Source organism: Vipera ursinii (assembly GCF_947247035.1).
Source record: "Vipera ursinii genome assembly, chromosome: 4".
In the NCBI taxonomy this organism is placed as follows: Eukaryota; Metazoa; Chordata; class Lepidosauria; order Squamata; family Viperidae; genus Vipera; species Vipera ursinii.
This window is the reverse complement of record NC_139514.1, coordinates 81,287,616-81,310,046: the sequence shown is the minus strand read 5'-3', so window position 1 is coordinate 81,310,046 and position 22,431 is coordinate 81,287,616. Positions and strand designations below refer to the sequence as shown.

At 40.8% G+C, this 22,431-nt stretch overlaps 1 protein-coding gene across 6 annotated transcripts in view; it reads right to left on the bottom strand.

Annotated features, from left to right (window-relative positions):
* Nucleotides 1-443: 443 nt before the first annotated feature.
* The window catches only part of LOC310639671 (cytoplasmic FMR1-interacting protein 1), a 158,686-nt gene continuing 136,698 nt past the window's right edge, over nucleotides 444-22,431 (bottom strand). For all 6 annotated transcript variants that reach the window (XM_083361491.1, XM_083361493.1, XM_083361492.1 and 3 more), the window contains 10 exons: nucleotides 20,155-20,354; nucleotides 17,640-17,727; nucleotides 12,068-12,211; nucleotides 11,254-11,344; nucleotides 10,004-10,134; nucleotides 9,810-9,882; nucleotides 6,318-6,412; nucleotides 3,782-4,020; nucleotides 2,280-2,427; nucleotides 444-2,195 (listed from right to left, as the gene is read on the bottom strand). In XM_083361491.1, coding sequence (XP_083217617.1) covers nucleotides 2,031-2,195; nucleotides 2,280-2,427; nucleotides 3,782-4,020; nucleotides 6,318-6,412; nucleotides 9,810-9,882; nucleotides 10,004-10,134; nucleotides 11,254-11,344; nucleotides 12,068-12,211; nucleotides 17,640-17,727; nucleotides 20,155-20,354 — 1,374 coding nt within the window. In that variant the 3' untranslated portion in view covers nucleotides 444-2,030. The remainder of the gene's footprint in view (nucleotides 2,196-2,279; nucleotides 2,428-3,781; nucleotides 4,021-6,317; nucleotides 6,413-9,809; nucleotides 9,883-10,003; nucleotides 10,135-11,253; nucleotides 11,345-12,067; nucleotides 12,212-17,639; nucleotides 17,728-20,154; nucleotides 20,355-22,431) is intronic.

Sequence of the window (22,431 nt, the reverse complement as noted above, 5' to 3'; positions counted from 1 at the left end):
AGTAATTAGATGTGATGTCATGTGGCTGGCAGCTTATGATAGTTGTGGCAGTTCCAGTTGTCATTATGCAAGTCCCACCCAATCGTAGTGTCTCATAGTCACATGATAGCCATTTGCAGGGCTCACCTTCTGCTGGCTTCCCCACTGACTTTGCTTGTTAGTAGTAAAGGGACGCGGTGGCTCAGTGGGTTAGGACGCTGAGCTTGTCGATCAGAAGGTCGGCAGTTTGGTGGGTCGAATCCCAAGTGCCACGTAACAGAGTGAGCGCCTGTTACTCGTCCCAGCTTCTGCCAACCTAGCAGTTTGAAAGCACGTAAAAATGCAAGTAGAAAAATAGGGACCACTACGGTGGGAAGGTAACAGCGTTCCGTGCGCCTTTGGCGTTTAGTCATGCCGGCCACATGACCACGGAGACGTCCTCGGACAAGCGCTGGCTCTTCGGCTTTGAAACGGAGATGAGCACCGGCCCCTAGAGTCGGAAACAACTAGCACGCATGTGCGGGGGAACCTTTACCTTTACCTTTTAGTAAACAGTGAAGGCTGCAAACAGTGCTCATGTGACTGCAGGATGCTGTAAAGGCCGCAATCATGAGACCTGGTAGTAGATATTCCTTGTTTAACACCATAATAAGGAAAGGTTGCCAAACAAGTAAACATTAAATCAGGACTATCCATATAATCTTTTTAAGCAGGGATAGACAATCTTTTAACTGGAAGCGTTGTAGTGTGCACAGATATATAATGAAAATGAATAGGATGAATTCCCATTCCTTATTTCTGGGGGTAATCCCAAGTTAGCCTATTTTAACATTTAGAAAATAAATTTATGGTAGAGTTCCATAACATTACAATGGGACTGAATAGTTCAGAATTTTATCACATTGTGTTAACCAGGGTAAATATTTTGTGAACTTAGGTTATTTGTTTCCTGCTTCAAATTAGAATGAAACCTTTATGGCTATGAGTTGATTATCTCTGCTCTTAGGTATGATAATCTATAGTCTTAGAATAGTTTGCATCCTATTAAAATTTTAATATTACTGCCTACATTATAAATACAATTAGGCTATTTTGAAAATTGGATAGAGATAATCTCTTTTACAAACATGTCATGACTTGATACATAATTGAAACAGTGATTCTTAGACCAGGAAAGCCAAACAATACTTTAAAATTACAGTAACATTTAATTCAAAATTTCTAGAGAACTGCCAGAGAAAACCCTTAGAAAACTTAACTATTGAATCGTGACTCATCAAAGTATAATTCTTGAACTGTTAAGAGTCTGAAGACAATTTTTCTAAAACTAAGCAACCCTATAATTCTAAGCAGGTAAGTGTAAGTAAGTTGTGTTCCCTACATACCATTCCACAATAATTCCACCTTCAACTTTATTTGCTTTTACTGAGATATAAAAACAGGATTCAGATTCACCAATTATATTAGAAGCTAAAAAAAACCAGAAGTCCTTTATTCTAAGGGTATTTACCAATTCACTAAATCTGAATAAGCACAAAGCATTAATGATTTCCATCTTACAATGACTTTTAAAATCTCATTAAAATCTTTTATTTCCAAAGCTGATTACATTATGGGGCAAAATAGTTTTCTAAAGAGAACATTCTATTGATTAAAAAATAGCAAATGGAGTGTCTTTAAAAGGTAAGCTGACCAGCTTAATACTTTTCTTATACAAAAACTTTTCAAGCACACTCCTATAATAAAACTCACTTTAATTAGCAAAAGTAAATAAAGATCCCTTATATTAATCCTTTAAAACAATTATAAAAACTGGAGAAATGCAAAGATTTATGCCTAAAATAGTTGCACTGCAAAGTTTTATAAAAAGTATTTAAAAAGTAGTCTAAAAACTGAAATTCTTGTACAATCATTGAGTTTGAAAACAACCATTCAAATGTTTTAGTTGATCCTGGAAAGCAATGAAGATCAGGGCAGTCTCCCTTAGGCAACAAATCTAGTTTCAAAATGTGCTGCAACTAACCATGTTTCCAAAAGATCACAGATCTTTTCTAGTTGCTAGCCAAAGACTGGTGAATGGGAGGTTGGAAACAGCGGACATGTTCCACCGGTGTGCTTTCTCCATCACCAGATTTCAAATACTTGTCCAGTGTGGCAATAATTTCATCATTCAGGATCTGGAACTTGCGAATTCTCTCAACCATTTTTTTTAAAGGCTACAAAACCAAAATTATAATCAGAAAAAGACAATGACACCAAAATGAAATACAAAGTGAGAAATAAACCGCGGTCAAACCTACCACATTCTTGATGACTTCATCTTTGCCATCATGCTTCTGTACTTTCAGTAAGTGATAACAGAAATCAAGCACATCAAATCGACGCTGCTGTCCTAATAGCACAATAATCATACAGCCAGCCCAATGCAGCCCATCTCCAAAACACTGTCTGCAAAGTAAAAACGTAGAGAAAGCACTACATCAGGGGTGTCAAACTCAATTTCATTGAGGGCCACATCAGCATTGCGGTTGCCCTCAGGGGGCCGGGTGGGTGTGCCCTGAGTGGGTGTGGCCTACTGGGTGGGCGTGGCTAAAGTGCATATGGCCTACTGGGTGGCATGGCCAGCTCTACATCGTTTGCATCAAGGGTGCCTATGGGGGCCTGGACAGGAGTGGGACAGATCTGAGGGTCTCTGGAAGAAGGAGGGTCTCTGGGCCAGGGCCAAGGCAGTGGGGTCCTTTCTCTCACTGTTTCCAGGATGGCTTTGCGGGCCGCATGAAACCACTTCGCGGGCCGGATCCGGCCCCCGGACCTTGTGTTTGACATGTCTGCACTACATGATATTCAGTAGAGTAAATCAAGATTCTGGATTTATTCCCAATCCCAAGTCTGTCACTAACTTGCCCAGAATTAATAACGCTGACTGAATGTTTTGCAGAGTTTTACAATATGTTTTTATTATATGGCACTGTTAAGTAGGCAGTCAAAAACTAAACTTCAGAAATGGGTAGGGCAGAGTCCATTTACGATGGGATTTCAGATTTAGGGGTGACATGGATGCCTTAAACATCTGTCCCTATAATCTATTTAAAAATGTGAAGAAAGAGCCAAATATTGGATTTTATTTTGTGTTGGCTTTTCTGGATTCTTTCGTGTTGGCTTTTGGGGGGATCAAAAAAAATGTAGCTATTTCTGCATCCCTGCCTAATATTACTGTATGCTATCTTTGCCTCAGTATATCATCTTTATCTTCATACAATTCTAAAGAAAGAATTACAGGACAACAAAAAACCGCAAAAATTAAAAACAACTGATTTGAAATCTCCTAAGTTTAGATGCTGAAAAACAAAGAATCACTGTAATCATAGAAAACATGTATCATTAGATTATCATTTTTGTATTTATCAAACTACATTTAAAATATTATTTTAACGTTAGTCTAACAGACAAGTGTCAAAGTCGATTGTGTCATGTGATGTATCATGACTTTTTTGCCTTTGCTGAGCCCAGGAGGGCATGGCCTACGCATGATGCATCCGGCCTGCGGGCTGCCAGTTTGACACCCCTGGTCTAACATAACTATTAAAATTATTAAAGTCTTAAGACTGATCATCCAAATGCATTTGAGTAACCCAGCTGTATCAACATTAATATACAGTTTACTGATATTTGCAAAGGAATTAAGAATTTACTGATACAGTAAATTCTTAATTCCTTTGTTATAACATAGCCACATCTAACTTCTGAAAAAAAATAAAACACTATTAAATAGCAAAGCCTTTGCCAGCATTTGAATACATACTCCACAGTAAATTCATGGGTTCCCACTGGAATACAGTATACAAACTGCATTGCACTCCACAGGCGGTGAAATTCTACACACTCATCTACGTGCATCACACCATTGCTAGGGAGAGGGCCACGCCATATGGGATCATCCAGGAACATTCGAATCCTTGTTAAGATGACTTCAAACATAGAAAGTCCACAGCAGAGACGCTCCTTGGTTAGCAAATCTCCTTCTCTTGCAATGGCAATTTGCTATAATTGCAACAAACAATATAGTTTCAGTCTATAAGAACTTATTAACATGGAAATGTACTGAGTTTCAAATTGGATGGAAAATAATACTTTGTCATCCTAGTTTAAATTGTTTTTACTACTGAAATTTAGATGAAAGTCATACAAAATAATGTATAATAAAAATGAACTAAAACTTGAAAGAAAATCTATATATTAACATATAACTCACTTTTACCAAAGAAATACAGGTAATCCCCGAGTTACAAGCATTCACTTAACGTTCGTTTGAAGTTATGTGACCAGCGCCCCCTAGTATTTACGAGAAAATCCCAAAATTACAAATATTGCAGCACCACGGCAGTCGTTCGCCCTTATGAGCGACCACAGAGGCTCTGCAACATTCATGCTATTTCTCCCCTCCCCAACAACTACTTCCCACTCCCTTCCTGCTGCACCGGACTCACTTACCTTGCAAAATCTGTCTCCTCTCTGCTGCAGTTTCTTTCCCTCTGAGGGAGAGTCGGCTTGGAAATGCTTTTTGTGCCGACAATGGAACCAAATGTTTATCCATCAGTTGCAACAGGAATTGATCAAGGAGCTTGTTGCGTAGCCCAGAAGTGGGCAATTAATTTTCCCAATGACACATAGAAGAAACTGGGACTGATGTGGACGGTCATTGCCCTTTCTCCCCATCACCAATACCCTGCCCACCACCCAGCTCTGTGCCAATACTGCCCCCCACTGACACTCCCTCCACTTACACTGATGCAGGCTGGACAGGGACAGCCCAGAACAAATATGGCTGGCAAGCTGTAAAATGCCCAGTTCTGCCTGAGCCTGATGTTGTGGGTTGAGAGTGACTGGCCCAAAGTTACCCAGCTGGCTTTCAAGCATAAGGCAGGACTAGAACTCATGACCTACTGGTTTTGAGCATGGTGCCTTAACCACTAGACTAAATTTGCTCTCAACATTCCAATATATCTGTGTATCTTAAAGAAAGCGGCACAAAATATTGACAAAATATTCCTTAAGCCATCTTAAGCAAGTTTTTTTTCCTCATGAATGGAATTGATGAATAAGAATATTATTTTCTTTTGATACGTGAAAACGGAATATGCTTATTCTAGGATTTTTCTCCCAATAAGAGTAAAATAATGTTTTTGTAAACCTTAAATATATGTAAGTTAAATGGAAAATCATCTTTGATTCTCGCTAACTCATATAGGCATATTTGTGCAGTTTCTTGATATAGTATGAAAACAATTTGCACTGCTTTTTGTTTCAGTTTCCCAGTTTACTTTGTAGCCCTGCTCTGCCAAATAGTTACTCCAACCAAATATTAATTGTGGCCAACCCTATTTAGTGTTCTAAATCACATAATCTGGCTAGCTGGTGTTGTATGGCACATAGCTCTCTCAAAACTGAATCATTAATCCACTGGGATAAAATCTCATTCTTTAGAAATTACGTTACTAATTCAACCAACATAGGATGTCAAAAAGTTCTATCCTACATAGTGGTAAGCAGGTAGATGTAGCATTATTAAGATGGCGGCGCCTGGAATGGCTGCGGCTGCATTGGCTCTTGAAGGCAAATATTTTTGGGAGAAATAGTAAGGGCTATAGGCCACATGATCAGGAAGATTTTAATGTGTTTGAGCAACATGGTGGAACTAAGGTAACATACGACATACGACTGACAATGTTTGCTGGCATGGTGAGTTTCTAGTTGTTTTGGAACTGTTGGTGAGACTGTTAAAAGTCGTTGGCACTGTTTGAATTTGTTCTACCAGCAGCAAGATCTGACTGCTGGCCCAGTGATGGATTGTATTGCAAATCAGGGCTGTTTCCAGAGGAGGCAGAGGAGGAGAGGACCTGGAGCTTATGGAGCTGTTGGCAGGCCCAGAGGAAGAGAGAGAGGCTTTTGGAGGAGTTGGTGGCGGCGGCAGCGTGCTCCAGGGGCGAAAAGAAGCAAGGCCTCTTTAAGGAAAAGGTGGAAGAGTCAGGATCAGAAAAAGGAAAGAAGGCGAGGTTGTCAGAATACAAGCGAATTTTAGGGCTAATCCACATGGAGCCCCATTTCCATCTGTCCTGTGTGCCATCGTTCACTCCCTAGAAACTAAAATGGACAATGTGAAATTTGAGCGGGCCATGAACAAGAAGTATATATCGGAGGTAGTGACCCTTTGAGAGCTGTATGCAACGAAATTTCATTTTGATGTATGCCGATTGGTGTACATTCAAAGTCACAATAAAGTTATCATTATCATTATCATTTGCACAAAATGGCAGTTCTGCAAAAAGTGTAAAGACTACCTGAGGTGTTCCCAGTCTTTCAATCAATGGAACAAGGTGGAGTGGGGCATATTTTGATTCTAGTCTCTTCATTTTAGCATCAAGTCTTTCCCCCTCTAGAAATAGATAGAGAGATAATAATGTGACTTATTTTTCATTTATTCATTGTAGTGTTTATTCTTTTATTCTGACTTTCTGCATTCAATGTCTTAAGAAGGCTAATAAGAGTAAGACTCACTTATTTTGCAAAAATCCTCTCTGCCGTGGTTTCTTTCCCTTTGAGGGAGAGGAGAGTCGGCTTGGAAATGTTTTTTGCACGGAGAATGGAACTTTCTGGAGTCCATGATCTCACACGAAACTTTCATTCTCTATGTGAAAGGTGCCTGTCTCCTGCTCCTGCCCCCAACTCCTTTCTGCCTGACAGCAAGCCTGAAGCCTTCAACTGAGTGAGAAGGCTAGGCCCCTCGCACCCACATCCAGCCCGCCAGAGCTCACCACACTGGGAGAGAAAGTGATCCTGTTGTCCCCAGAGCCTCAGAGCCCTCCTCTAAGTGGCTCGGAACCAAGGGCAGGGGAGGCTTCTGCATGCCTCCATAGATTGGATCCAGCCCTCGGGAGGACTGCTCCAAGATGCTACAGCATGGAACAGAACTTCCAAGGGCCTGATCCAAGCCTCAGAGTCGTTTTCCTAGCCATTTGCACCAGGACCGAAGGTTGGGAGGGGCTTCTGCATGCCTCTGGAGCATGCAGAAGCCCCCCCCAAAAGCCTTCTATTCCTGGCATAAACGGCTAGTAAAATACCTCCAAGGCTTGGATTGGGCCCCTGGAAGCTTCCACACCCCACTGCAGCCTGATTCAGGCTCTGAAGGCGCTTTCCAGGCCACTGCCACCTGCATCTAAGGCAGGGGAATGCTTCCACGCCCCACCCACCCCGGCTGCTGCCGCCTGGATTTGAGGCCAATAACACTAAATTATTCTAGTCATTTAATCTGCTTAATCTATTCTCTTCACAATAGATATGCCTCACTTATACCAAGGGTTGGCAACCTTAAACACTCAAACAGCCGTTTGCACCCATTTCCCACAGAAAAGAAAACACTGGGAACCACAAAACCCTTTTAACATCTAAAATGAAGATAACACTGCATATATCGTTTTTTACCTTTATGCTGTGTGTTGCACTTATGAAATCAATGAACTGCTACAAAGAAAACAAATTTTGAACTCCAAAAAAAAAAAAAAGACACTGGGTCGAAGGTTACTTTCAAATAAAGTACTCAATGTCTATTTGAGTCCTCCTCGTATTTATGAAATAAAAAGCCGGTGCAAACTATAAAAACTACAAATAGAAAAATAGAAAAGAAAAAAAATTGCAGGGGGAAAAAAAGGACAGGAGAAAGTGGGGAAAAAAACCTTTCTCCTTGATCCCAACAGGTAAAAACAATTTTAGTAGCTTATCTACCATCTTTAAATACAGCATAATTATCCCCATACCATCTCATCTCTTAATTAAAAAAACATCAATATATTTCATTAAACGTTCTTTACTAAAAGTCTAGTAAGGACAACCACATATTCATATTCTGTCTCTCCCTCCCTCTCTCTCCCTTCCTCCCTCCCCTTCTCTCTCTCTCTCTCTCTCTCTCTCTCTCTGTTTCCTCTGAGAAGAAACTGATTCAAAGGCTGAGAAATTTCATTCAGCCAATTTTGGGGGGTCTGGGAGAAAGCTCCCCTTGAAAACCCCTTTTTGGCAATGGACTCAGCTTCACCTGCAGCCAAATCGTTTCCCTCTTCACACCTGGGAAGGTTCCTGATGTGGGGGAATCCAAAAACACCCACAAACATTAAAACTGAAATTCGGGTCATAAGAAACACATCCTGCGGCTAGTTGTCCGGCATTGAATTGGCTGTGGCAAGGTGACTCCCCCTGCCCCCCCATCCTGGGCAGAAGCTGCCATCAGGTAGTGGGACCCGTCCACACCTCCTTCCTCAGGAATGGCTGGTTCCTGAGGCTGGGAAGGAGGCCAGCTGGCTGCAGGCAGAGGGTGCTCTGGGAGGGGGATCTCCCACAAATCCCCCCCAAAAGGCCCCCCTTGAGATCCCCCAAAATCTCTTCTGTCCACCCTGCTCTGAAAGGGGGATTTGGGGTTTGTCAGACTTCAGTCGGAGGGAGAAGACCTTCCTTCAGGGGATTCTGACAGTGATGGGGAGCAAATGGCTGCCCCTCATTGGGGTCCTTTGCCCTTTCCTTAAAAATGTCTCTTTGTGTTGATGCTGCCTAAAATTGTTGGGTTTTGCAGCCACCTGACACTTTGCACTTTTCCCCCTTGAATGTACTGCTGGATTTTGCTTGTGTATATTGTGGGTCACAAAGCCAAAAAAGGGAAAGTGAAAAGGAGAAATTTTCTTTCTCCAAATAAAACTTTTTGAAAAGTGATTGAAACACAGGAGAAAATTAGGAGAAAGATGGGCCTTGGTTTAAACCAATCAAACTTTTCTTTTTCTTTTCTCTTTAATTTTCTTTCTTTCTCTCATGTATTTAAAAGTGTTATTATTTTTTTTAAAAAAGATATCTGTGAATGAGCACAGTATTATGGAAGCATTCTTTCTTCCAACATTCTGCGAAGTTTGTCCTCGCAGCCTTCAGCTTGCAACTTCATCAATTGTGGCATTTTTACTGATGTGACCCCAGGAGAGGGGAGGTGGACGGGCAGTGGTCATCCCAGAACCCCTCTTGCCACTCAGAGGCTTTGCTCCCACCCAAGTTGCCATGTCTGGGGCTCCCGCAGTCAGTCGGGAGTGAGGCTGCTGTCCCAGCCTCTGCCCACCGTCCGGTCGGTTTCAAGAGCAAAAGAAACTCCTGGGACTTTGTTTCTCCCAGAGCAGAACTAGACTGAGATTAAACCCACAGAGGCAAGGAAGCAGCGGAGCTGGTTCTGTAGTTTTTGCGTGAAAACAGCCTGGGTGAAAACCCCTTTTTTCTCTCGGACTTCTGTCTGCTCATCGTCCACCAATCAATTGCCTTCATTTCATTTTGGGAAGGATCGGGCTTTGGAGTTTCCCTGCATTTGGCCTAGGTGTGTCTGTTGTGTCCCAGGCTGTGTGGGCTCACACACCTCCCTCCCTTCTCTCCTAAAACTCTCTTCCTGTCTGGAATCTGGGATCCCTTTGATCTCTCTCCCCCAAAAAATCCACCCACCCGATCTTCTGCTCACATCACACTCTTCAGAGAGAGAGAGAGAGAGAGAGAGAGAGAGAGAGAGAGAGAGAGAGAGAGAGAGAGAGAGAGAGAAGGGAAGCAAAGCGCAACTGCCTCTCTCTGTCTCTGCAAATGGCAGAGGACTGGGAGCCGCAGTAGAAGGCTGAAAGAGCTGCAGGTTGGCGACCCGTGACTTATACCAAAGGAATTACTTAATTCTAATACAAATGCGTGCTGTGCTTCATTAGCTACTTGTCTTGACAGCATAATTCAACATGAGTATTCCGGTTGGAAAGCCATAGGAAAAAGCATACCCTTGACATGAATTCTTGGCAAAATATTTTGGAATGGTGCTGCATGCAATAGATCACATACTTCCTCCAATGACTGCAACAAAAAGAATAACATTATAACACTAGAGAGCTGTGATTGAGAATCTCTGACATACTGTATGCTCTTTTGGCTTCATTGTACTGGTCTATTGTTGACACTGCTTTTCCACACCTACCAGGCTTTGCTCAATAAGGAGACAGAAGAGAATAGCATTTCCCACTTCTCTCAGATTTTGGAAACACACTGTTTTCAGTTCAGCATACTCAACAATATCCTTGAGCTGATGATGAAAGAATTCCAGAATTCCTGAAGAATGTGGTAATAGGAGAGAATAAAAAGTCACATAAATCAACACAGAAAATTAGAATTTTTCCCCTATATTCATTACAGATAGCCCTTGACTTACAATGATTCATTTAATGACCGTTCAGTTACAATGGCACTGAAAAAAAATCTTATGACTGTTTTTCACACAACCACTGTAGCATCCCCATGGTCAGGTGATCAAAATTTGGATGCTTGGCAACTGATTTATAGTTATGACAGTTGCAGTGTCCCAGGGTTATGTGACCACTTTTTGCTATCTTCTGACAAGCAAATTCAACATGGAAGCCAGATTAATTTAACAAGTGTAGTGATTCAGTTAACAACTATGGCAAGAAAGATCATAAAATTGGGCAAAACCCACTTTACAACCATCTTGCTTAGCAACATAAATTTTGGGCTGTTATTTATTTATTTATTTATTTATTTATTTATTTTATTACATTTATATACCGCCCTTTCCCGAAGGACTCAGGGCGGTTTACAGGGTAATTAAAAACCAAGATACAAAAGTTAAAAACAAGTTTAAAAAAATTATATTTGTCCCTGTATAAATAAAACACCAGTTAAAATAAGATTAATCCTCAGCCTGGGGCAGAGAGCTCGAAGAGCCAGGTCTTCAGGTCCCGGCTTATGATCATAAGTCAAGGACTACCTGTATCTAGATAAGGAAGTCATAGTTGTGATATTATATCCCATATAACATTATATGCCTAAATTCTATTAAGACAATCTCTTTTCACTTAGAATACTCTGGGATACCAGGATTTATCCCTTCTTGAATTGTTTTTTCCCCTCATACATATAGGTAAAATATTATGGCTGGCTCGGGAATTCTTAAAATTGCCATCGTTGGACATTCCTTCTCTAAATCTTGGGATTATTGTAGTATCAATAATCAACAAATGTCAATTATGGAACCCAATGTCTACAAAATATATTGGAGGAAACCTAAAAATATATTGCCCCAATCTATCACAAACTGAAAACTAAAATATAGCAATATTAGTATTTTTAAACACTACCTAAATTATTTATTAAATAACCCAATAAAAAGAAGAAACAAACATTCATTATTAACATAATTAAAACTGAACTTACCTGGGGAGCCATACTCATGTCTAGGCAACCTACAGATTTTGGGCATTACTTCCATTAAGGTCTTTACATATTGAAGAATTGTGCCTTGTAACTGAGAAAGCAAATATAAATAATATTGCTAAATAAGCATAAATTGAACTGGGATTCATAAAACACAAACGATGTTTTAATTCTACTATCATCTTAAGCAAGGTTCATTTGTGTAAAAATGTGAACATTACCATGTGAACACTACTTCAAAGTGTACACATTTATGATAACATACAAGTGCAATGTTGTACAAGACTGCATTTCATCTCTATATAGGTAAATTTGTGTATTTAAAAAAGAGTAACAATTGAGTGAAAACATGAATTGTATTATTTACTGCCAATAGATGTAAATTTAGGCAAATTAGCCAGATCTGACTAAGCATACTTTGATGATATCCACTGGAAAAACAATGGGACAAGCTGAATTCCAAAAATGAAATGGTAGAAAGATCAAATATTTTTAATTAATAAACTGAAACCCTGTGATTTTTTCATCAATATTATAGTATGAAATTTCATATTTCAAAGGGAAACATAGTCCTAGAATAATGTTTATGCTTAATTAGGAATGATTTTTACACAACATTATAATTCCTATTTTCATTCCATCTCAGTCACTTATATTCACTGATATTCCCAGACGTACTCCTTCAATGACTGGAGCAATATGAGTTGTGATCCAAAATATGTGAAGAACATAAAATGCAAGGAATGAGTGATTAAATGAACTTGAATAAAGGGTATCTTTTTCTATTTTACTGAAATAAAAATCATGCACATACCAGACTCTTGACAACTTTCAGTAATTCTTCCATCACCACAGCAATTCCTTGATATCCCAGTAGTCTGCAGATCACTTTGAAATGAGGAGGGCCTACAAAGTTCCTATAGTTGCTATAAATGCTAGAGTATGCCAGATTCAAAGCCTAGAGAGGAGAACAACACAAGCTATTAAAATGAAATTAGAAGATATTTCTTTCATTACAAGATATATGAAAAAATCCTTTCAGGAAATCAAGTTACACTTAATTTAAAAAAGTAAAATGATGTTTGAAATATATGATACTTTCAGTTAAAGTAAAGGAAGAAACAGAATGAACGTTGTAATTAATTAAATGCAATTAGTCCTGCAGATAATCTGGATCTATGCCATTTAGAGTTTAAAGGTGGTAACTAGATCCAGAATTACACTCAGAAAGAAACTGGAAGCCAATGCAGCTTACACCAAAAGCAGTCTGATATGGGCAAACTCCAGAGTACTCTGAACTATTCTGGACCCATTGTAACTTTCATGTGGTCTTCAAGAGCAACCCCAATCCACTACCTTTCTGTTTTTTTTAAACAGAAGTATTACTGTCAGGGTTCCGACAGATGAAACTCTTCAAAGACCTTCGAGGCATTGTTTTCCTTAAGGAATCTTTATTTGAGTAACATAGCATCGGCATGAACATAGGTGAAGCCAAAATCTGAATTCCCCTCCCCTGAACACATAGTATCTAGCGCAGTCATATATCACATTCTCTAATTAATTTGAAATGCAGGCTTTCCCTCCAGTTCTCCAACCCACCATTTCTTATCATCTGACCTTCGTTCATTCCACCGGGACCTGAAGACCTGGCTCTTTGAGCTTTCCAGCCAGGACTGAGAATTTTAATTGTAATTTTATTTTAATTGGGTTTTAATTGGAGTTTAATAGGGGTTTTATTTTATTCAAGGACTAAATTTAATTATTTTAATTGTTCTTAACTTTTGTAATTTGTATTGTTATTTTAAATTCCTTGTGAACCGCCCTGAGTCCTACGGGAGAAGGGCGGTATATAAGTCCAATAAACATAAACAAACATCTCTTATTTCAAAAAACCTTGACTCTCATACTACTGCAATATTGTTATGTCTAACTAACCACCATACACATTCCTCCTCCTCCCCCCGTATCATCTATTTCTAACTCTAAAAGTAAAACATAAGAAGGAAAATGGCTGCATTTCCATATGTTGTCAAAGCAAGAACATCTGATATTAGCAGCGTTGCCATCCGGGCCCCCCTTACAAAAAGAACAGACCCTGTAACGTAAACAAAAGCATATGTTAGGGACTGTCTCTCAGTTTGTTAGGGTGTTTCCTACAGAACCTTTTGATGAGTCTGTTGGGTGAAAAGCAGATGATAGGCCTTGAGATGATCCAATTAATTTCAGAAAACTCCAAAACATAGCTGTGAACTGCACCCCCATCCGAAATTATTCACTTAGGGGTGCTATGCAGCCGGTAGATATGTTTCAAGAACAGTTTTGTCAGCCATTGGGCCGATGGGAGCGCTTTGCAGGTGATGAAATGAGCCTGCTTTGAAAACAGGTATATCACATTCCAGATGACAGTATTTCCTCTACTTTCAGATAGGTCTACTATAAAGTCCATAGCAATTTCTTCCCATGGTTAAGAAGGGTCTACCACCGGCTGCAGTAACCCAGGGGGTTTCCCTGGAATTTTTTTCATGGTGGCACATACAGTATAGCTCCTGACATAATTTTCCACATCCCGTTTTAACCCTGGCCACCAAAACTGCCGGTGGATGAGATGTAGAGTTTTTAAATATCCAAAGTGTCCAGCCTGTTTTATGTCATGGCTGTGTTTGAGAGCGTTAAGATGGAGGGATTCTGGTAAGTACAATTCCCCCCCCCTTGTAAGCCACACCATCCCTGCATGTTAGGGAGGTTTGATTGTCTTTGAACCATTGATCTGTGAGGAGCTCTTTTTTATTTTCTTTGCCACTCAGAACCGGTTCCCTCACAAAAGAAAAAACTAGGAGCCACAAAAAGTGTGTGCACATGTGCGCACATACACACGTGCAGAACAGGGGGCTTAATTGAAGAGTGGAAGAAGCAAAGATTGGGAGCCATTGCGCTTACCATCTTTGACGGCTGTGGCAGCAGGAGCAGCAGGAGGTGGCAGGTGGGATTGGTAGTGCCATGCTTGCATGCTATTATGTCCAAGTGCCAAGGGATCACGGAATACGGGAACCCCCCAGTGGGGAGCTGCTGTGCTTGCCATCTTTGACAGCTGTGGCGGCAGCAGCAGCGGTATGTCCAGGCAAAGTAAACCAGAAAGGGAGGCAAGAAGCACCCGCCCACTGCTGAGGGTGTGGTGCGTGGAGCCGGGCTGCCTCCGGGAGGCCGCGCCTGCCATTGGCTTCTCCTGCAGCGGACACTGGGCTAGGCAAGCTGGGAGGAATGGAAAAGGGGGGCACGGAAAGTTGCTGGCTGCGCCATGCATTTCCCACTGTCCCAGGAGTTTGTGCAGAACTGGCAGAGCCGGGAGCTGAGGCGTGAGAGATAGGAAAGCTGATGCCAGCTGGGCTGGGCAAGTGCAGCATGCAGTCAGGGACAAAGAGCTCTTCTTGCGTCCATGCCTTTTCTTGGCTGAACTTCACAGGCTGAAGCCTCTCCTCAGCGTCCTCCCCCTCCTGGCCCAGAAGGCAGAGTGACGAGTCCGGCCTCCCATCAAGTCCCAGGTTGAATCAGCTTCCCCCCCCCTGCTTACACCTGCCTGAAGGGGTGGGGAGGGATGTCTGGTCCGATGGTTCGACCGCGGGCATCTTTACCTGGAAAGGCCAGCCCTGGAGCTGGCGGGCTTTGCCTTCCTGGCATGGGAAGTAGCCGGCATAGGGCGAACTGGGGGGGGGTGTTGTTCAGAAATGTCGAAGTGCCAGAACCTAGACGTGGAGCTTGTTTTTAGGGTGTGGCGGGGAGCTGTTTGTTGGAAAAGTTAGAAGGGGAGGGGATGATTAAGGAAAGCAAGGGCTTGCCATCTTTCGTGGCTGTGATGGCAGGAGCAGCAGTGTGTCCAAACAAAGTAAAGCCTTCTCCCCCTGCATTTGGTTGGCCTTGTAGCCACCGTGGGGGAATCTCTCGGAAGAGGCCCTGGAGATCTGCCGCCCGCGGGATGGCCAAAAGGCGGGGGCCAAGAGGGGAAGCTTCCGAGACCCCCAGCAACCCCCCAGGCTAGCAGATGTGACAGCAGAGCAGGCTGAGGAGAGACCCGCTGGGCAGGGAAGAAAAAGGGCCTACTCACTTTTCCAGTCCTCCCATCTCTTCTTCTGCCGCCGCCACGTGCAGTCTGAAAAAGCAAAGAGGTTTGTGGGCAGTCCCACAAATGGCTTGTGGGCAGTCTCACAAACCAAAGAAGTTCAAAACAATCAATTCAAACTTCGCAAGTTGTTTTTTTTTTCCGTGAGAAGCTTGAATTGATTGGTTGAACTTTTTTTTAACTTTTTTTTGGGGGGACTGCACATGGCGGAGGACTGGGAGCTGCAAAAGACGGCTAAAAGAGCCACATGCAGCTCCAGAGCCGCGGGTTGCCAACCCATGCCCCAGGGTCAGAATTAGAGTTCCTGAGATGCGTGAATTGAGCAGCAGTTTGTGGATTAGAGATAATTGCCTAGTTAACTTCTTCGTGTTTGCTTTTGTACTGGGGCAATCTGGATAGAGCATCAGCTAGGATTTTTTTTCCTCCTGGTATGTACTTTAGAGTGAAGTTAAAATGGTTAAAGTACTGTGCCCACCACACTTGCTTTGGGGACAACTTGCGGGGAGTTTTCAGTGCTTCTAGATTTTTGTGATCTCTCCATCTGCTCCCTTCTAGATAGTATTGCCAGTTTAATAGCCCCCACCTAATTGCAAACACCTCCTTCTCCCAGATGGCCCATCTCCTTTCGCTTTCAGTAATTTTTTTTGAGGTGTAGGCACAGGGTTGCAAGTCTCCACTTTGGTTCTTTTGCAGTAATACAGCTCCGACGAGCTCCCCTGGGTAGGGGTGCTTTAGGACTGGTTCAACAGCAAATAGTCTTTTTAAATTCTCAAAAGCAGTTTGACAGTCCATAGTCCATGCTAGTGGTTGGCCTGGTCATGGCTTCCCTCCTCCTTTGCCTGTTTTGAGTAGTTCTGTAAGGGGTAGGGCAATCTCGGCAAAGGAGGGAATGAATTGACGATAGAAGTTGGCAAAACCTAGGAAGCTCTGGAGCTGTTTGCGAGTCTTTGGGGGGCTGCCATTCAATTATAGCCCTCACTTTGGCTGGGTCCATTTCAATGCCCTCGTTGGAAATTCTGTAGCCAAGATAATCTAATCAGGTCTGGTGAAATTCACATTTTAACAATTTGGCATAAAGCTTGGTATTCAATAGTTTCTTTAACACTTCTCTCACCAGCTTTATATGATCAGTCATATTTGTGCTGTATATCAGGATGTCATCAAGATACACCAGAACCCCTTTGTATAAATGATCATGTAGGACCTCATTAATCAACTGCATGAATACGGATGGGCCCCCCCTGTAGCCCAAATGGCATGACTTTGAACTGGTAGCTTCCCAAGGGGCAGTTGAAGGCAGTTTTCCACTCCTCCATGGTGAAGAAAAGGTTGAGAACCACTGCTTTAACATATACATATTTCTAGCTGAAATAAATATTCATCTTGAAGAAATTATAAACTGCAGAGAATTTTAAGAAGTCAAATTCCATAAATTATGCACCATGTATTAATCAAACCTTCATTCTGCTGTTTTGTCACTAAGGCATTAAGTAAGTCCCACTTACTTGTAAATTATAAACAAATGTAATATATCTGCAATATCATTCAACAATCAGTACTTTTAATTCAGTCAAGGATCAGTACATAATAAACTCAATACTATAAAACAGGCTGCACACATAATATAAAGAAGAAACTGTAAAATTAACTGGGCAAATCAGTCAGCTGCAAATTCTGCATATGATATAGCAGAATTTGGCAACATTTAAAGTAACAGTGTCATGAATATCCGAGTATAAAAATTGTAAAGTTGGTCAGAATAACTAAGATGTTTGCTTAAATGTGCTGGTTCTCAATTCTGAGAATGTGCCAACATAAAATAGGTGAATAAAATGTGTTTAGCAGTTTGGATACTCTGTTTGCTAACCTTAGACCAAATGAGATACCTTCTAAGAGGGCAACCTCCATTATGATCTCATTTTCTAGAACCAACGATGAACTTTGCTTTGGAACATAGTATTCTCTCAAGCTCCTTTTTTATCTATATTTAGAAACATCTATATGTTAGGACAAAAATGGAGCATTTTATTTGCCAATGGAGTGGTTTGACAATTAACTTTGAATGGCTGCTAAACAAATGGTTGACAACTACCTGTACATCTGTCTTTCAGAAACAAATAATTACACTGCACAATTTATATAATGCAACTATTCTTAAAGTGGACCCACTGAAAAAAGTACAAACTGTAAAATTAAATATAATACATAGCACTTCAGAATGAAATTTTTCAAATGCCTGCTACATGAAAAACAAATAAGGAAAAATATTAACCTTCGATCCATGTAGATATTGAGGCTGTGCATTGGGCTGCTTATCTCTCTGGAATTCCTGAGAAAATGGTAGTACTGTTCGAACAAACCTATGTAAATCAAAAAAGGCAACTGTCAGGCTCCAAGAACCAAGAAAGACATGTGATTCTTCCAAGTAGATTTCTTTATTTTTCCTCACTAATAGAATCTTGCCAAACTAAAACATGCTACCACCATCATAGAGATTTACTCTGCGAACGATTAGGGTAGGGCATCCTTCATCCTTTTTCTTTCATATAAACTATCTGATGTAGGATCCAATCTGGGTTGGTCATCGGGACAAGAGGTTTCGTCTTCCGAGCTTTCAGACTCATGCTGGAGCTGTTGATTGGGTTGTGTTGAGGTTGGCTTTTAAATAGTTAGCTGTCGTTTGCCTGTGTTGCCCAGGCCTCGCCTTCTAAGTACTTGATAGGCTGGTGATAAATCAGCACTCCTGTTGATTGACGAGGGGCGTTTCCCAGGCTTCAATCACTTCCCTAGCTGTTTTTGTGCCTGCTCATCCAACAATCTTAGTAACTGCAAAATTAAATGTGTATCCTTGTTTATTGCAGTGTGAGGTTACCAATGAGTTTGGGTCTCCACCAGGGAAGTAAATGAAGCCTGCGAAACAGGCCCCTTGTCCTTCAACAGAAGTGCTGATTTACCACCAGTCTATCAAGTACTTAGAAGGCGAGGCCTGGGCAGCAAGGTCGGAAGAGAAAACCTCTGGTCCGACTGACCAACCCAGATTGGATCCTGCAATATGTATATTTGCCTTCCTTCATATCTGAAGTGAGTTGTCTCTTGATCATCTGGAATGCACTCCCTTTCTGTTGGCAATCCAGACTATGTTCTATCACAGCAACATAATTTATAATTGTGTAAGTCCCACCTTAGTCATGAAAGCCATTTGTTAGATTTATATCCTGCCTTTATTTTAAATTGGGAGCTCAAGATGTCACTCTTAACACCCTTCTATTTTTCCAGACAATAATTTAATGAGTTATGTTGAATTGAGAGAGAAGCAGAGACTAGCCCTGTGAGCTTTTGTGGCTGGGAATGGACTGACATGTGGATTTCCTTGTGGCAGTCCAGCCCCTTAAACACTATACCAGACCTTGTGTCAGTCCAACACTTTCACCACTACACCACACCAAATCCTATTCCTTTTTAAAAAAACATCAGTTCTGTTTTATTAATATGTGAGTTATGAGAAATATGACTGTGGGATTAACGTGTCATGAAACAGAAAAGCATCACTACAAAAAATTAAACACTCAGGTAAGTGGAGGGTACGTGACTTCACACACTAACTAGAAAAACATTATTTGCTTATAGCTGGGATGCTTTTCAGGATAAAAATCTTTGATGATATATTTATAATACTATTAATTTTTGGTTTTGTTTTGTTTTCTGAGACTATCCAGTGTATACATCATACATCAAAATCTCACTCATATATTCATCAAAGTTGGATTAGTGTGCTTTACAGATGGCTAAATCAGAATTTAGATTCTAAAGTCCTCTTTTCTGACATATTAGTAAAATTCAAGAGCTGGAACCTTAAGTTCTCTTTAGTTTCGTAGAAATTGAAGTAGTTCTTAAGAAGCTAAATATTCAGCCTCTTTTGACACATTCAGATCCTCACTGCTTCAGACAGTGAGTCAGGATATTGACAACTTGTCCTGTACAGTCTGAAGTAGTTACATACACATGAATATCACCAACATAAAACTGGAGTGGTACATGCCAAAACTGAATACAATCCAACCAGGTCCTTCCATTTGTGCAAGACCTTATTCTACTGAACACAAAAATGAAAATGTAACCCTTACATGTATAAAATATTATCACTACACGTTACATGCAAGTACTGGCAGAATTGCTGCCCTTTATTTCATTTTTACCCTTAATTATTTGAATCTACCCAATTGTTCTAAAGCAGACATGTCAAACATGCAACATCACATGACGTCGCAAGACATATCGGGACTATTTTGCCATTGCTGGCAATGGGGTGGGCGTGGCTTCCAGATGACCTGTCCTGCCCGTGGGCCGGCAGTTTGAAACCCCTGTTCTAAAGCCTTTCTTTTACATAGTTTGTTCTAGTTAAATGAGATCAAAAGCTCCATTCATATTTGCTCCCTTTGCATTCATGAATAGTGAGGTTATTGTATAAAACCTGTAGGCTAGAATTGAATACTATGCTCCACATAGCACAAGCAATTTTAGCAGCACAAGTACATATATAAAAATGCACACAAGAGAAACACAACTGTTGAACCTCTTTCTTGAAAAGGATTATTTCAGTATTTAAAAAATAGAAATCCCTGTCCACAGAAAGCTCTGATAACAAAAATCATGTGCTTAAAATCTCAGAGTTAAGTTGGTTATTGCTTAATAATAACATCGACATGCAGCTATTAGAGCAAACTTTATTATTACCAGGGTCATGACATTAAATACAGTACTTAAAAACAAATATTTAAAAACTGCACCTGTTGGTGGACCCATTATAGCAGTAATTAGGAAGGAAATCATAGTTCAGTTCCCAAAATACATGAAGAGTGATTCTTCCATAGGGAGCAGATACATTATGATTGGCTTCTCTGAACATAGCATCAAAGCTGTCCAAAGTCATATATCTGCTCAGGAGCTTGTGTGTCATCTTGTTTATTTCTACTAATCCATCCAACTCCTGATAATTTTTCATGGATAAATAAAAGTCATAAGGAGAGAAAGAAATAAAAAAATCAGAATCTCAATAAGTAAAATATTAGATCTTTTTTTGGTGACCAAGCACAATAGAAAAATGTTTATCTATGTTGGAATTACCGTATTTTTCAGACCATAAGACGCACTATTTTTCCCCAAAAGTGGGGGGGAAAACGAGGGTGCGTCTTATGGTCCGAAGGTGATCCGTATGGCCAGCCCCAACCTCCACAAGTGGAAAGCAAGGGAGATTGTCAGGAGCACGAATCGGCACGTGCTGAGAAACGCCGATCTCACGCTCCTGCACTCTCCCTCGCTCGGTTTCAGCTTTCCTTGCTACAAGAGAAAGCAGGCTGAAACGGAGTGAGGGAGATTGCCAGGAATGCGAATCTCGCATCTCGCGCTGCTGCAATCTGCCTCGTTTCAGCCTGCTTTCTCTTGTAGCAAGGGAAGCTGAAACCGAGCGAGGGAGTTTGCAGGAGCGTGAGATCGGCCGATTCACATTTCTGGCAATCTCCCTCACTCCGTTTCAGTTTGCTTTCTGCAAGAGAAAGCCAGGCTGCAGGGCCGCCTCCGCGGGTACTGCTCTAATGCAGAGAGGGAAGGACAAAGAGGGAGGGAGGGAGGGAGGGAAGGAAGGAAGGAAGGAAGGAAGGAAGGAAGGAAGGAAGGAAGGAAGGAAGGAAGGAAGGAAGGGACAATGGGAGAGGGAGGGAGAGAAAGAGAGAAAGAGAGGGAGAGAGAGAGAAGGAGAAAGAATTTTTTTCTTGTTTTCCTGCTCTAAAAACTGGGTGCGTCTTATGGTCCAAAAAATACGGTACTTCTTGCCTGCTTATTTTAAACATATATAATGGACAAAGAGCCAGAGTCTCAAATCATCTTTGTGATAACAGTTTTAAATATATGATAGATTGGTTTCCTATCTAACAGGAAGTTTCTAAATACTGAATAGCCTATAGGGTGACATTTCAATGCCTTTCTCTCAGCTATACTGGAAGATATTGGAAAATACTTTTCATGAACTATTTAGGTCCTTGAAGTGATGGTCAGATTGAAACTATTGTTCATTCTCCACTGTATATATTATTACAAAGTTTGCAGCACATATATTCACCCTTTACAGCTAGACCTCGACTTACAATAGTTCATTTAGTGACTATTCAAAGTTACAACAGCACTGAAAAAAGTGACTTATGACCATTTTACACACGACCGTTGCAGCATCCCCAAGGTCACATGATCAAAATTCAGATGCTTGGCAATTAACTCATATTTATGATGGATGCAGTGTCCCTGGGTCATGTGATCACCTTTTATGATCCTCTGACAAGCAAAGTCAATGGGGAAGCCAAATTTAACAACCTTGTTACTAACAACTGCAGTGATTCACTTAACTGTGGTAAAAAAGGTCTCAGTATATTTCTATTTTAGCCTATCTCTCTAAGGTTACAAAATAATTTCTTTCCACAATCTACCTTTTCTAACGTCAAACTCATAAATCACAAGTTCATTTTTTTTCTGCAAAAAGTTCATGAAGCTATTTTCAGTCACTTCACCACAAACAGATAGTATTTCCAACAATATTTCACAGAGAGAATACATGAAATCTCTGTATTTTATTTATACAGATTAATGGGAAAAATGTCACAGACTTCATGTTTTAAACAGAATATACACATTTCAAAAAACCCTAAAATTAGCAGGCCAGTAACTGCAATCCTTACATTAGACATCTGAAAGAAATTGCTACAATTGGAAGTAGTCACCAACTACTGTTTAGAAATGAAGGGCAATTTACAGTGCAACCTTATCTCTGTTTGACACTGATGTTGAACATGTCTGGAAATGAGCCCCTTTCTACATTTCAACCACATCCTCCACTTTGCCGAGCAATTACCTTTTTCATTGACCTGTCCTCTGTATTAATGAGGCAGATTCCTAATTAATAACTAGGTAATACCTAATTATATATTATGTACCACCCTCATGCTGGCCCTTGACCATAATAAAGGTGTGACTGATTGATATATATAATTATACGTCTGTGGCATTTACAACTTTCA